Consider the following 17,517-nt stretch of genomic DNA (forward strand, 5'->3'; position numbering starts at 1 on the left):
AAATTACTGTTATTCTTATAAGACTACAAACAGATTATACCAAGTTTCAAGAAGTAAACGTAACAACTCACCAAATAGCAGAGTCATTGAGATGAACATAAGAAGAATGAAAAAGAGTTTGTGCGTGTGTGTGTGTGTGTGTGTGTGTGTGTGTGTGTGTGTGTGTGTGTGTGTGTGTGTGAGAGAGAGAGAGAGAGAGAGAGAGAGAGAGAGAGAGAGGTACGTTAATGTGCTTTTCAATGAGTCAACACCTCTACTTTTTGCTGAGTTGTCATATTTACTTCTTAAATCTACATCTACATCTACATCCATACTCCGCAAGCCACCTGACGGTGTGTGGCAGAGGGTACCTTGGGTACCTCTATTGGTTCTCCCTTCTATTCCAGTCTCGTATTGTTCGTGGAAAGAAGGATTGTCGGTATGCTTCTGTGTGGGCTCTAATCTCTTTGATTTTATCCTCATGGTCTCTTCGCGAGATACACGTAGGAGGGAGCAATATACTGCTTCACTCTTCGGTGAAAGTATGTTCTCGAAACTTCAACAAAAGCTCGTACCGAGCTACTGAGCATCTCTCCTGCAGAGTCTTCCACTGTAGTTCATCTATCATCTCCGTAACGCTTTCGCAATTACTAAATGATCCTGTAACGAAGCGCACTGCTCTCCGTTGGATCTTCTCTCTCTCTTCTATCAACCCTATCTGGTACGGATCCCACACTGCTGAACAGTATTCAAGCAGTGGGCGAACAAGCGTACTGTAACCTACTTCCTTTGTTTTCGGATTGCATTTCCTTAGGATTCTTCCAATGAATCTCAGTCTGGCATCTGCTTTACCAACGATTAACTTTATATGATCATTCCATTTTAAATCACTCCTAATGCGTACTCCCAGATAATTTATGGAATTAACTGCTTCCAGTTGCTGACCTGCTATATTGTAGCTAAATGATAAGAGATCTTTCTTTCTATGTATTCGCAGCACATTACACTTGTCTACATTGAGGTTCAATTGCCATTCCCTGCACCATGTGTCAATTCACTGCAGATCCTCCTGCATTTCAGTACAATTTTACATTGTTACAACCTCTCGATATACCACAGCATCATCTGAAAAAAGCCTCAGTGAACTTCCGATGTCATACATAAGGTCATTTACGTATATTGTGAATAGCAACGGTCCTACGACACTCCCCTGCGGCACACCTGAAATCACTCTTACTTCGGAAGAATTCTCTCCATTGAGAATGACATGCTGCATTCTGTTATCTAGGAACTCTTCCATCCAATCACACAATTGGTCTGATAGTCCATATGATCTTACTTTGTTCATTAAACCACTGTGGGGAACTGTATCGCACGCCTTGCGGAAGTCAAGAAACACAGCATCTACCTGGGAACCCGTGTCTATGGCCCTCTGAGTCTCGTGGACAAATAGCGCGAGCTGGGTTTCACACGACCGTCTTTTTCAAAACACATGCTGATTCCCACAGAGTAAATTTCTAGTCTCCAGAAAAGTCATTATACTCGAACATAATACGTGTTCCAAAATTCTACAACTGATTGACGTTAGAGATACAGGTCTATAGTTCTGCACATCTGTTCGACGTCTCTTCTTGAAAACGGGGATGACCTGTGCCCTTTTCCAATCCTTTGGAACGCTACACTCTTCTAGAGACCTACAGTACACCACTGCAAGAAGAGGGGCAAGTTCCTTCGCGTACTCTGTATAACTGGTATCCCATCAGATCCAGCGGCCTTTCCTCTTTTGAGCGATTTTAATTGTTTCTCTATCCCTCTGTTGTCTATTTCGATATCTACCATTTTGTCATCTGTGCAACAACCTAGAGAAGGAACTACAGTGCAGTCTTCCTCTGTGAAACAGCTTTGGAAAAAGACATTTAGTATTTCGGCCTTTAGTCTGTCATCCTCTGTTTCAGTGCCATTTTGGTCACAGAGTGTCTGGACATTTTGTTTTGATCCACCTACCGCTTTGACGTAAGACCAAAATTTCTTAGGATTTTCTGCCAAGTCAGTACATAGAACTTCACTTTCGAATTCATTGAATGCCTCTCGCATAGCCCTCCTCTCTCAACATTTTGCTTAGCATAATTTTTGTTTGTCTGCAAGGCTTTGGCTATGTTTATGTTTGCTGTGAAGTTCCCTTTGCTTCTGCAGCAGTTCTCTAACTCTGTTGTTGTACCACGGTGGCTCTTTTCCATCTCCTACGATCTTGCTTGGCAAATACTCATCTAACGCATATTGTACGATGGTTTTGAACTTTGTCCACTGACGCTCAACACTATCTGTACTTGAGACAAAACTTTTGTGTTGAGCCATCAGGTACTCTGTAATATGCTTTTTGTCACTTTTGCTAAACAGAAAAATCTTCCTACCTTTCTTAATATCTCTATTTACGGCTGAAATCATCGATGCAGTAACCGCTTTATGATCGCTGATTCCCTGTTCTGCATTAACTGTTTCAAATAGTTCAGGTCTGTTTGTCACCAGGAGGTCTAATATGTTGTTGCCACAAGTCGGTTCTCTGTTTAACTGCTCAAAATAGTTTTCAGATAAAGCACTTAAAAAAATTTCGCTGGATTCTTTGTCCCTGCCACCCGCTATGAACGTTTGAGTCTCCCAGTCTATATCCGGCAAATTAAAATCTCCACCCAGAACTATAACATGGTGGGGAAATCTACTTGAAATATTTTCCAAATTATCCTTCAGGTGCTCAGCCACAACAGCTGCTGAGCCAGGGAGCCTATAGAGACATCCAATTACCATGTCTGAGCCTGCTTTAACCGTGACCTTCATCCAAATTATTTCACATTTCAGATCTCCGTCAATGTCCTTCAATACTATTGCACTTCTTACCGCTATAAACATGCCTCCCCCTTCACTGTCCAGCCTGTCTCTGCGGTATACATTCCAATCTGAGTTTAGGATTTCATTACTGTTTACGTCTGGTTTCAGCCAACTTTCTGTCCCTAGTACTATACGGGCATTGTGACCGTTTATTAATTATTTACATTCCAAAAGGACTTCCATTACCCTATTTATATCAAAAAACAATCTAATGTGAGTGGAACAGTAGTACAAGAGTCAGTCATTTTTCTGTAAGACAATGACCTAAGTGTTAACACTATGAACCTGATATGAAGAATGTTAAAAATGTACAACTTTTTGATCCACTGCATATCAAACTTAGTTTGATAAAAAATTATGTGAAAGTATGTATTATGATGGAAAAGCATGTCAATATACAAAATTACAAGGAGATAGTTGGAAACCTGATTGATGCATTCATAAATTCTTTAAAAATGTATTTTCTCTACAGCCGTTCAGATTTATTTCCAAACAACCTGTCAAATGACAGTGACAGACACGATGAGAGATTTCATCAAGAAGTCTCTAACATGGACTTGTGCTACTAAGGTAAATGGACTCCTGCAATGCTTGCAGATTTACTATTGGCATCTTAGAAGGGAGACAACATATAAATGAAAATCATCCAAAAATACCCTGCTGGGAATTTTGTTTGGCAATGCAGTTTAGGAGGATAGAAAGAGAGGTGCTCAAAGATACAAATGAAAACTGAGTCATAATAATTATAGTATTTGAATATAATAGAGGGAAACATTCCATGTGGGAAAAATATATCTAAAAACAAAGATGATGAGACTTACCAAACAAAAGCGCTGGCAGGTCGATAGACACACAAACAAACACAAACATACACACAAAATTCTAGCTTTCGCAACCAACGGTTGCTTCATCAGGAAAGAGGGAAGAAGAGGGAAAGACGAAAGGATGTGGGTTTTAAGGGAGAGGGTAAGGAGTCATTCCAATCCCGGGAGCGGAAAGACTTACCTTCTTTCCGCTCCTGGGATTGGAATGACTCCTTACCCTCTCCCTTAAAACCCACATCCTTTCGTCTTTCCCTCTCCTTCCCTCTTACCTGACGAAGCAACCGTTGGTTGCGAAAGCTAGAATTTTGTGTGTATGCTTGTGTTTGTTTGTGTGTCCATTGACCTGCCAGCGCTTTTGTTTGGTAAGTCTCATCATATTTGCTTTTAGATATAATTATAGTATTTGCATTACTCTGATGTCATATTGTATATATAGAGGAAAATAAGGAAAAATTAAATTAACTCTTTTTCAAAAACAGTATTTCTGGTGCGAAGCTGAATTCATAAGATCAAAAACACTTTTTCTAATGACCTTGAGGATGACAGGACATACCCTAATTCTGCTTCTTTTTTTTTACATCAAAATCTATTAGAAACACCCAGTTTTGTGCAAGAAGTAACAAAAAAAGTTCAAATTTGTTCCACAGTGTAATGCTTGCCTCAGTATTTAAGGGTGGCACAGTATTGAATTATGTGATCCATACAACAAATTTTTGCAGTCAGGTTATTGTAACTTTTCTTCTTATACGTAGTGTTATGTTTCAAAATAACACAGAAACAAACTTACTCTGTGAGGAAGGGATGTTCCAGCAAATCTGCTGCTGTAGCTCTTTTCTCAGGATCAGGTTCAAAACAACATAAAATAAAATTCTTTGCCTTTTCTGATAATTCAGGAGGGATTTCAGGATGAATCTTGTAATAGCCTACCTGCAATAATAACAAACTTTTGTTAATAATGAGATAACTGGAAATATTTGCCTATGTTTTGGAGAGTTATTTTATCAACAATAAAACTAAATACAGTAATATGTACTAATTCTGGGAACAGAGCACAACTTCCAAGATACATTCAGAAAAGAAAGGTGCAAAGGAAAGTGTGTGGAAAGTTGGTGGACAGATTTGGTCATTGAAAATTCTGGATGCTGAACAAACATGGTCTTGCAGAAAAACTGAATGGAAGTTACAGAGTGCAATTAATGGAGATTAAGAATCTCAGCTCTAAAAGAGAGATTGTCAACTGCTCATAAAGGAAAATCTGAGCATGTGTGACAATGATAGCAATGATAAATAGAAATGAAAATCAGTTAAATAAAAAGAAATTACAGAATATAAAGAGAAGAGTAGATTTGCATTCAAAGAGAGAGAAAACTAAAAGCAATGACTGTGAGAAAGTGAGGAGTGGATTTAGCTATCAAGAAGTGGGATGAAATAAATAAAAGGACAAACATGAGAGTAGGAAATACTGAAGTACTGGGGAAGGTCACTGGATAAAACAGGGATGCAAATTTTTAATATCACACATAAAATTCCCTTCTCCTCCTTGTGAGATCATGGCATAGAGGTATAAATGATGATTACCAGGCACTAATCAAAGTCTGTGAACAGAAAAGGCAAGTCACTACAGTCAAAGTGACAATATTTTAACATGGCATCTACTTTTGAGAAGTGATGGAAGTTATGAGACTTTCAGCATATGTAAATATATACAGTTGGGTAATGAACAGTGCACTATAGTATGATTCTTTTCTGCTCTGTGTGTTTGTTTCACAATTGCTATGATGATTTGAATCTGTGCTCATCTGCCAGTCACATTTAGTTAACAGAGCATTGTGGGATACAAACTGCATTTCACCTTTTGCGGCCTGTCTGACTTGAAAGGGTCTTATAAATAATTATTCTGCTTCTGTTACTCTCATTTGCATGTGAACTTTCTTACTTCTTCACAAATATACCATCACATTAAAACATAAAGAACAGATTAAAATTGCAGGTCATTATTGAGACTAGTCAGTTTCCTCGTACTCCACAATTGATATCACATTGTCTTTCTCCTGATTATTGGCTTCTGATTCAACATTTAAAGGCTGTATCCATCTCACTGATCAGATAAAAGTACTTTCCTATTTGTGCCATCCCTCCCTAATTGCAGATTACATCCTGTTTTGGAGAGCTTTACATCAGGCCTTACACTGACCAGTAGCAGAGAGAGAGATTCTTTTCATGATCAGTGCCACTTTAAGAATTTTTCCTGTTCCCACACTGTGGATCTCATCACATTTCTCATCCCATTATTCTTTCTTACCGAAGAGAATGGTTTCTGTGTGGCCTTGATTAATGTTCTTTCAGATATTCTTACTTTCTCGTCTTTCCATTACATTTTTCATTGTTTTCTTTTTCTCTCTTGATTTTTGTCAACTATAATTTGTGTGTTTTCCCCTTTGTGAAGTTATATTTTGATGATCGGGAAGTAACCGTCAGGTTTCCAACTGATGTTTTGACCATCATTTTCATTGACTGGAATGGGTTACAGCACTGCATTGTTTTTAGTTTTTCGTGAAGATATTTTTATTTTCCTGTTTTCTTTTCTCCTCATTTTTAATGTGGTGGATTTCATACTATATACCTGGTACAATTTCAACAGTTCTTAAACGCAAGGAATTCGAGCAGTATCAGTGATGAACTGTTAAAATTTTGTGGACTCTGGCTCCTAAGAGTTAACATCTTTCTGCTACATGTGAGTTATTCTTACTGTTCGCACTATTTTAGCATGAATGTTGAAAGAAATTTACAGACTATAAGCAAATTTTCTTCTCCTAAAAGACGAGACACCTATCTTACAAACTGAAAAGCAACATCTTCCACTTCAAGTTCTAATGCAGTAGGGTAGCAATTTCTGACTTATAAACCGGGAAATTAGACTACAAAAGTAGCAGATGAGTTTTTTTTTATTTGGGCAGCAAAAAAACTGATGGTGGCAGAAGCAGACAGGATATAAAATGTAGACTGGCAATGGCTACTGAAAGTATTTATATGGAGTGTAGCCATGTATGGAAGTAAAATGTGGACAGTAAGTAGTTTAGACAAGAAGAGAATAGAAGTTTTTGAAATGTGGTGTTACAAAAGAATGCTGAAGATTAGATGGGTAGATCATATAACTAATGAGGAATACTGAACAGACAGAGAGAGAAATGAAATTTGTGGAAAAACCTAACTATAGGAAGGGATTGGTTGGTAGGACACATTCTGTGATGTCAGAGACCACCAATTTAGTACTGCAGGGAAATGTGGGAAATAAAAATTATAGAGTGAGACCAACAGATGAATACAGTACTAAGCAGATTCACAATGATGTAAGTTGCAGTAGTTAATTGGAGATAAAGAGGCTTGCACACGATAGAGTTGCACGGAGAGCAGTGTCAAACTAGTCTAAGGACTGAAGACCACAACAACAACAAATAGGGAAGAAACAATTAGTCATAGCTACTGTAATGAAGAATGCATATGCAAAAAGATATTATATGAAACTTCCTGGCAGATTAAAACTGTGTGCCCGACCGAGACTCGAACTTGGGACCTTTGCCTTTTGCGGGCAAGTGCTCTACCAACTGAGCTACCGAAGCACGACTCACGCCCGGTACTCACAGCTTTACTTCTGCCAGTACCTCGTCTCCTACCTTCCAAACTTTACAGAAGCTCTCCTGCGAAACCTTGCACAACTAGCACTCCTGAAAGAAAGGATATTGTGGAGACATGGCTTAGCCACAGCCTGGGGGATGTTTCCAGAATGAGATTTTCACTCTGCAGCGGAGTGTGCACTGATATGAAACTTCCTGGCAGATTAAAACTTCTGTAAAGTTTGGAAGGTAGGAGACGAGGTACTGGCAGAAGTAAAGCTGTGAGTACCGGGCCTGAGTCGTGCTTCGGTAGCTCAGTTGGTAGAGCACTTGCCCGCGAAAGGCAAAGGTCCCGAGTTCGAGTCTCGGTCGGGCACACAGTTTTAATCTGCCAGGAAGTTTCATATCAGCGCACACTCCGCTGCAGAGTGAAAATCTCATTCAAGATATTATATGTTGACATGGTATATACCCTGCAAGCAACTATTAATGCTAGTATGAAGAATTGTTCTGGTTATACCAGTGCCTAACTCTGAAAATCAAAGGCACAGGAGTACATGCATAAATTTATTAGGTTCCTCAGGAAGAACGAAAATAGCTGTCCAAAAAAGGCACTCTACTTCAATACATACTGAGGGATTACTAGGAGTAATCTCATCCCACATTAACCATTTTTTTTTTTTTTTCACCTGAGAAAAAGATCAAATTTGGAAATTTTTGCATGTGTGTCTTCATGCTGAATGGCTCGATTTTAATGCCATGTATTATAATTTATTGTGTAGCAGTAAGCTTTCTGATTACTATTTATTATGTTTTCTCCACTATTGACTCTTAATTCAGAAGATATTATCTCATTAACATTAAATTTTGTGGAACAGAACAATTGGACTTTCCACTGTTTGAAATACATAGTGTCTTTTGATAATTACAGAATTCTCCATAAAAAGTAACACTAGGATTTTCTACATCTTCAGTGAATAATAGTATTTTGCAGTGAGTAATTCAGATAAAAATGTACAGTTTTGTATATACAGAAAAGCTTAGAATGTACGGGTATGTTCAGATATACTAGTAGTATAACCTGTTTGCAAGTAAATTTTCGTTGCTCTTAATTATAAATTTAAGTTGGTAATTGCCAATGACTAGGTCACTCCACACTGTTCAGATAAAAGATAAAAGAAAGAAATGTTTCCGTGTGTGTTTTCTATTTCGGAAAAATTTTTGGAACAGTAGTTATGTACAATTTCTGCAAAATAAGTGACTACACAAGTAGTAGGTAAAAATGATAGTGTGCGTCCAGTTTCAACACCACAAAAATTGTATAGATCATAATTATGAAACATGAGGTATGTGTTCCAAGTGCTGGCACCATAAACCACATCATACACTGAAACATTAACGAGTTACAGTATACATCATCTATATTTTCTTCAACTGACCATCCATGTCACACAATTCACAATCTTTAGAAAGGAATGCAACACAAAAATATTTATGCTGGAAGTTTACCTTAAATACAGCTGCCTGTGGAGAACCAAGTTCAATGAATGGTGGCTTTCCAGTTGCCATTTCCACTATGGTGCACCCCAGTGACCATATGTCTGCCTGTTAAAATACAAATGCAGAAATGTTGAACTTACAGTATAGCCTAATGAAACTGGAAATGTAATTTTCACAAATACTGATCAATAATGAAAACCAATCCAATAGATCATATGACTTCTCCTTATATGACTTCATCATACCTGCTGTGAGCCATTTTCTATCTATGCCAGTTTTGGAACAAGTACAAAACAAAATCAAAAATACTAAACTCATAAGGTATCAGCACTCCATTATTTTCCTATGTAAATGGAATTTGTATTGTTTCTAAATGTATTATTCTTGATTCTCAGACTAAAGGTGTCAGAAACACACACACTCTCTCTCTCTCTCTCTCTCTCTCTCTCTCTCTCTCTCTCTCTCTCATTTCCTGAGGTCCACTACCCTCCCCCTGTGTGTGTGTGTGTGTGTGTGTGTGTGTGTGTGTGTGTGTGTTGTTTATACCCAAATATAAGTTATGGCTATGACTAGCAGAATGAAGAATTTTCTATGTTTAATGAAAACCAATGTTTGTACCCCAATGATTTACACAATGTCTGCATTTACAATGTTTGTAAATTACATTACAATGACACTTAGACATGCATGCCAATACGAATTGACACCAGTTGTGCATTTTGTTGATGACACGTGTAAATTTGTGCTGGACCGGTACTCGAACTCAGATGTCCTGCCTGTTGCTGTCGGCTATCCAAGCACACCTCCTAGACCAACCCAAGCTTCCCCTATGCTCGCACATTGTGATTCTCGCACAGGGAGAGATTGCATTTTATTATTGCCGATTTAGCCCATTGAGGCATATATACCAATGATTTACACAATGTCCACGTTTATCGGTGTCTGCACATTACATTACATACATACATGCATGAAGGACATTGGAATGTACTTGGATAGATAAAAAATCTACTCACCAAGTTTTGACAGGAGAACGCACATACAAAAGGATACAGAAATGTACAAGCTTTCGGAATCAGTGGCTCCTCCTCCTGGCAGAAAGGTTGAAGGGGAAGGGTGAAGGAAAAGAACTGGTGAGGTCTTCTGCCTGAAGGAAGAGTTAACTGATTTTGAAAGCTTGCAAATTTCAATACCTTTTTATATGCTTGTTCTTTATCTAATTACATCATATATTTTCAAAAAGCGATTTCTTTCATCAACATTGTAATGTAATACACACAGACATTGTGTAAATCATTGGTATACATGCCTTGAGGGGCTAAAATGGCGATAATAAAAAGCTGTCTGTCACTGTGTGGGTATCACAAAGTGTGAGCATAAGGAATAGTTCTGCTCTGGCACAAATTTTCATGTGTCATTAATGAAATGCACAGCTGACATCAATATGTATTCGCAGTTTTTGAGTGCTTTTCGTAATATTTTTTGTGTCATCACAGACTTTCAATAATTATGTTTATAAGAGAAAAAGAAATAAAGTACAAGAACCTATGTTCTGAAAAGGACAATGCACATAGAACTAATTTATTTCCCATTATACTGGCAAGGTAGTAATTACCAATAATACACTGACTCTCATGCTGGTTAGTTGTTAAGTCTTAGTGGACGTACATACCATAGAAAAATAGCCTTATATACACAAGTTTACAGTAACAGCTCATGCACCAATTAAACAGATGTGTTACATTATTTGGGTATTTGTCATATTTCTAGGTCTAAAGTGCAAACACCTTTCCCCACATGACTGCAACTTTTTTTACCTTTGTTTTGTTACCAATGGTGTAGTCAAATATTGTTTTAAAGATCTTTTTACATAACTAGCGATGCACATGTTTCTTTAATTACTCTACAACAAAACATCAGGCAGGGCAGTGGTGTCACAATTTGGCTCTGCAGATTTAAATGAAGTCCAGCAAAGGATCACAAATACTTCAAGTTCCAACACCAATCCCCATTGTTTGAATGTTATTAGTTATGACTCTTTAAGTGCAATAACAGTCTGTTATAATATATTCCCCATGATCTCAGGCCCTGAAATACACAAATTATGAACAAACATTTTGATAATATTCCTTCATGTAAAATATCCACACCTAATAAGCAAATGGCTGAGATGGGGAAAAAATTAAGGCCACCATCAACCACACACATAGCTATCAGATGTGCATGTGTAATTGCAGGGAAAGTGATGCTATGTGCCCCCCCTGCCCCCCCCCCCCCCCCCTCCAGATAGATCCCCCTACAACTGGCTGAGTCAGTCAGTTCCAAGGTCAGAAGAAGGCAACAGCATACCACCTCAACAGGACCATGCCCAGTAAAGCGCTGTCGTATTAAATAAAGCTTCAGGTTTTCTGGCTATCTACCTTTTGTCACATTCAGTAAATAAGAATGCAAGGGGAAACGAGGGGGGGAGGGGGGGGTGTAGAAACAAGGTGATTAGATGAAATTAAGCAAATATAATTTAATACACTAAATACTTACAGGAGCACCATATCCCCTCTGCCCCTTATCAATTACTTCAGGTGCCATATACTGCAGAGTTCCTGCAAATGTTTCTGTACTAGATGCCAATCCAGCAAGGCGCTTTGAGGTTCCAAAATCGGATATTTTCACAACACCACTATATGTGTTCACTAAGACATTGTCGCCTGTTGAAAAGAAAATCTCATATTTATATATCAAAGTCATTTTTATTCATCATTACTTAACAGCAATTGGAAACATTCTGAAACACATGAAAATACTACACAATAAAAGTACCAGAACAAGTAATTAAAACAGAGCTAACATTTGTCCAAAATAATGAGAAATAACAAATCTTTTGGAAATGGTACGCAGAAATCCAAAGTAGAAACAGATGAAAAATATGTATACAGATACCACAGAAATTTCAGGTATACATACGTGTACTATAGTGCGTTTAAAATTAGTTGAGACTTTTGATATTTGACTGACCAGAGAGGGAAGTAACAACGTTGCCCAGATAACACCCATGGTGAGCCAGCTTTCCCTTCCACGCCGCCAGCAGTTCGGTTGTTAAAGCGCCCCCGTTGCCATGTCGTGGGTAAACAGTACTATGTGGTGTCGCACATTAGATGCACCAACATTCGTCAGCTTTTGTCGTAAAGTGGTATGTTCTGGCAATGAACTAGTCTGTAGTTGTCAAGTATTGTGAATGAGTGTTTTGTGTTGGCGTTGCATTAATAACAACAGTGCAGTATGTCTGAATACAAGATTAGCAATAGGTGTCATCCAAGAACATGTTCACCAGCTGGGAGGAGGATAACGTCCTGCTGCGCAACGTTCCTCGGAATTCGACAGTAATAATGAACAAAACGCCACACCACAAAAAGACTGTCACAATATAAGCTTTCGGCCAGTAAGGCCTTTCTCGAAAATAAACGACACGCGCACGCGCGCCCACACACACACACACACACACACACACACACACACACACACACACACACACACACACACACACATACACACACACACACACACACGCAGATACGCGCGCGCGATTGCAGCCTCTGCTAGCTGAAGCCACATTGCGAACAACAACAGCAGTGCAAGATGGGAGTGACAACTGGGTGATGATACCTGGTAGTTGTCAGTACGCCAAGTTATTAGGACAGTTTGTAAATTTTTATTTCTTCTTCCCTTTTCAAACTTCTACTCGATTTCCCTCACAGCTTGCTCATTGTACAGACTGAATAACATTGGGAATAGGCTACAACCCTACCTCACTCCTTTCTCTAGCATTGCTTTCTTTTCATGCCCTTCGACCTTTAGTAACTGCCACCTGCGTTCTGTAGAAGTTGCAAGTAACTTTTTACTCCTAGTACTTCAGAGTGTATTCTAGTCAACATCAAACAGTCAAAAGTTTCCACTAAATCTACAAATGCTATAAACATAGCTTTTGTTTCCTTAACCTGTCTTCTAGGTACGTCATATAGTCAGTATTGCCTCATGTGTTCTCTCATTTCTCCAGAACACAAACTAATCTCCCCGAGGTCGGCTTCTACCAGTTTTTCATTCTTCTGTAAATAATTTGTGTTAGTATTTGTAATCATGACTTATTAAACTGGTAGTTCAGTAATATTCACACCTTTCAGCACGATTTCTTCGAAATTGGAATTATTACATTCTTCTTGAAGTGGGAGGGTATTTCACCTGTCTCGTACATCTTGCACACTGGATGGAGGAGTTTTGTCATGGCTGGCTCTCCCAAGGCTATCAGTCATTTACTCACAGGGTCTTGTGTCAACTTAGGTCTTTCAGTGTTCTGTCAAATTCTTCTCACAGTACATCTCTCCTATTTCATCTTCACCTACTTCCTCTTCTCTCTCTATAATGTTGCCTTCAAGTTCATTTCCCTTTTACTGTCTCTTTAGATATTCCTTCCACATTTCCGTCCTTTGCTTAGTACTGGCTTTCCATCGGAGCTCTTTAATGTCCATTCTTTTCTCCAAAGGCCTATTTAACTTACCTACAGGCAGGTCCGACCTTTCCACTGTTATACATGCTTCTATCGACTTACATCAGTTCTCTAGCCACTCCTACTTAGCCAATTTGCACTTCTTGTCTATCTCATTTTTAGACGTTTGATTTCCTTCTGCCTGCTTCATTTCCTGCATTTTTATATTTTCTCCTCTCATCAATTAAATGGAGATACTTAAGGCCTTCTAAGATATCCAAGGATTACTATTAGGCCTTGTCTTTTTACCTGCTTGACCCTCTCCTGCCTCTCTCAAAGCTACCCACTTGTCTTCTACTGTGGGAAAATTGTTACAGACACCTAAATGATACTGTGCATTCTGTTAACTAAATGGGAACTAAAATGCTACTAGTAGCATCCACAGTGTAATAACAGTTCACATGAATACCTTAGATAAGCACCATAAAATCACAAATAAAGATTCGTTGAACTTTTAAATGTTTCATTATTTGCTATTTCTATCAAAAATATATCATGATATAAAATAAAAAAATATCATTTAGAAAATTATTATTTGCACAAAGAAACAAATGGGCTGACCAGCTCTATCTTCAGGAGGTGCAACTATCAGCATAGCTGATAGAAAACATAAAAACACATTTTCTTTACACATGGTTCCAAGGCAGTGATGAAATGTTTGGAACACTCTCCCACTCACTCAGACCGCTACTGACAAGCTCATAAACAAACATACTTTGTCTCTGTTTAAGATTCACACTTCCATCAATTCACAACTCCTTTTATGCTACATCTTACCTTTTATATCCCTATGAACAATTTTCTGATCATGGAGGTACTTAAGGCCTTCTAAGATTTGTTTTGTGTAATAAACAATAGTAGATTCATTTTCTTTCAGTGGTCCCCACTTGGAGCTCAGCAAGGCAGACAGGCTTCCTTTAAAAACAACAAAAATAGTATACATTATATTTGGCACAACTGCAGAAATGGAAGCCAACAAAACAAATTTTATCAGTTATTTTTGTTCATATTCAGCTAGCACATTTCGTAACACAGGCCACTTAATATGTAATATCATGCTTATCAGCATTTGAAGCTGGAAGTTTTAAATAGACAGAAAATTATTGTCACACAATATTTTTTGTCTTTTACTGTATCAGACATTACCACAGAAGATTAGCTGGTGAAACGTCAAGGAATTCTTTAAGACAATGTACATCTCAATTGAACAACCATATTATCAACACTTTTTTGCTTCTGTGGGTCAGGTGTAGCTTTGATAAGTTACACAGTCAGTACACTGGAGGTTGCTGAAAAACATAAATGTCATTTGCTGCAAGAATTGTGTTTGTATGCCTTTTTTTTTAGTTTCTTTTTGTCTCCATTCTTTTTCTTTTGTTCATGAATGATTTTACAGTTTTCACTGTCCCACATCCAAATAAAGTAGGATCCAATACATATTCTCAAAATACCACACTTCAGATGAACTTACTTCCAAGCGAACACAATCTTTATCACAAAACAGCAATCCTAAAATTCGTCGATTCCCACTTTTACTATTTCACACAGTCAATACAAATACATTCTCTCAAAATTAATTCACACTCTGCAACAACTCTTTCCTGTTTTACCTAATGAGTGAAAATTAGGAAAAGAAACTGAACTTTTGAACAAATATACAGGGGGTAACCAATAACTATTAAAAACATACTACAGTGGTGCGGGTGAAGTCGAGACGAAACACTCAGCATAGAAATCTTGTGACCCATTAAGCCAGGAAACAATCTCAGACTGGCCTATAAAAGCCACTGAGGCTATAGTGCATGTGTGTCACATGAGATTTGAAACATCATCTCGTCCTCTTAGCCACCAGCTTAGTCGATCAGATTTCTTTAAATTTTTTATTTTGTTAAAATGACCAATTTAAACTTTCCATTATTGAGGGTACTGAAAGAAAAAAAGACTTTAAGGTAAAATTTATACATACATCAATTTTACAATCTGTAAGTGCAAACATGAGGAGTGATTAATAGTCAACAATGATTTCTGTCTGAGACAGAAATGAGCTTCAACCAGTGAAGACCAACTTAGCCAGTGGTATAAGAGGGCAAGAAGATATTCAAAGTCTCATGCACATGAGCTATAACTTAAGTGGCTTTTGTAGACCGATTTGAGGCTGTTTGCTATCTTGATAGACCACTATATCAAACTGTCTCAACTTCCCCTGCACCACTGTGGTGAAAAAGTTACTGTAACTTGCAAAAAGTTACTGTTTACATCCTGTAGAGCTAATTAAAGCAAATATATTCTGTCATGAAAACTAGTTTCATTAACCATGAACCTGATGAGGAAAACTGCTAATGATTTGAACATCAAAGTAATTCAGTACAACTGTACACCCAGAAAATATATTAGAAATCCACTTACCCCCTGGTACTTGCTCCATGAAAATCTTGAAGTAACCATCTTCTGACACTGAACCCAAATACTGCACAATGTTTCTGTGTCTCAACTGAGAGTGTAGCTTTATTTCTTCATGCAATGGCTGAACATCGCTGCAATGAAATACAAACAAATATATTGCTAAGAAAACCTGCTATGGAAGTCCCTAGTAGCATTTACTTTGCTTCCAACTGGGTCAGTTGTCTCTCAGTGTTCAGACATAATATATGCAAGCAAAAAGTGATCAGTTTAGATGTCCCATACTTACCTTCAGAAATACTGTGTAGATTACCAATTCTCACCTTACATATAACATAAAAAGCAAGAAAATATGATAAAAGTCAGCAACAATGGTTACAAAATAGATAAACAGGATGTATGTAAGTACGTCTAGCATCTTCTCCTAAACAATATGATTAATTTCAAACAAGTACTGTACACATACTGCCTGCTACAGGAGAATCACCACTAAGTTAGAATCTTCTAGCTCCCATAGGTGCTGAGATACGACCAACTGTTTTCTATTGCTAACATGTAGGCTGCCCTGCACGCCAAGCCTGTTGTGCAGGCAGTATTGGCAAGCTTTGCAGGGGTTACACCTGCAGGTGGGCACAAGAGAGGAGGTGGGGGGGGGGGGGGGAGGAGGTAGCTGGGTAGTGAGAGAGAGAGGGAGGATAAAATGGACAGAGAAAGAAGGGAGGAGGAGATGGAGGTGGTGGGAAGATGAGGTAGACTGAGAGACGGGAAGACAGGAGATGGACAGAGAGACAAGGAAGGAGGAGAGGGGGCTGGAGGACATGGAGGAGAGTGAGAGCGAGAGTGTGTGTGAGAGAGAGAGAGAGAGAGAGAGAGAGAGAGAGAGAGAGAGAGAGAGAGAGAGAGAGAGAGAGAGAGAGAGAGAGAGAGAGAGAGAGAGGGGGGGGGGGGGAAGAGAAGGACAGAGGTAGGTGAAAGGAGAAGGTGGAAAGAGAGAGAGAGAGGAGGGAGGCAGGAGTCAGAAAGAGAGGGGTAAAGGAGAGTTAGTCAGAGAGAGGAGTGAGGAGGGGATGCACAGAAGAGGAAGGTAGAGTTAGATAAAGAGAGGATGACGAAGAGATGGACAAAGATATGAGAGATGGATAAAAAGATTGGGGAGGAGGACATAGAGTGATGGTGACAGGAGATGGACACAGAGACGGGGGTAGAGGCTATGGACAAACATGTGGTACACATATTAAATGGACCACAGATACATGTACTGTGGTGATAAGACACCCCTATAGTCGATACAACTAAAGTCCTCATGGTTGGTTATGCTTCAGACAGCTTTCAACAGCAAAGCGCTATTCAACATAGCATTCCTGTACTTATACAAATGGAAGGATACCAGCACTGGGATGATACATTGCAAGATGCCAAATTAGTCTCCCTTTCTCAACACATAAGGAGCCTTCCTGCTAAAATACTGATGACATGTAGTCCATCTAATAAAATAAAAATAATAATAATAATAATAATAATAATGAGGCACTGAGTGAAGACCTACTTGCACAGTCCTCCATTTGCATGATTCTCTCTTTGAACAGTTCGTAATTCCTATGTTACAGTCTCAATTAAATGAGAATGTCATTTTATAAAACAGCACTGCAAAGATAGGTCACATTATTTGATTTACAATTACAGACTGGAATAAACAAACACTTCACATTTCCTGCACAGAGACAAGGGGAAGAGACGGACAGAGGGAGAGGGAGGAGATGTGTACAACATACGTGCAAAA

General features: G+C 38.5%; 1 protein-coding gene across 1 annotated transcript in view; it reads right to left on the reverse strand.

Moving 5' to 3' along the window:
• The window catches only part of LOC126415813 (mitogen-activated protein kinase kinase kinase 15), a 166,146-nt gene that overhangs the window by 92,867 nt on the left and 55,762 nt on the right, over positions 1-17,517 (reverse strand). Inside the window, exons 13-17 of the mRNA XM_050083458.1 lie at positions 15,744-15,871; positions 14,115-14,252; positions 11,339-11,505; positions 8,810-8,905; positions 4,474-4,613 (exon numbers count right to left, since the gene is read on the reverse strand). Coding sequence (XP_049939415.1) covers positions 4,474-4,613; positions 8,810-8,905; positions 11,339-11,505; positions 14,115-14,252; positions 15,744-15,871 — 669 coding nt within the window. The remainder of the gene's footprint in view (positions 1-4,473; positions 4,614-8,809; positions 8,906-11,338; positions 11,506-14,114; positions 14,253-15,743; positions 15,872-17,517) is intronic.

Source organism: Schistocerca serialis, chromosome 1 (assembly GCF_023864345.2).
Source record: "Schistocerca serialis cubense isolate TAMUIC-IGC-003099 chromosome 1, iqSchSeri2.2, whole genome shotgun sequence".
In the NCBI taxonomy this organism is placed as follows: domain Eukaryota; kingdom Metazoa; phylum Arthropoda; class Insecta; order Orthoptera; family Acrididae; genus Schistocerca; species Schistocerca serialis.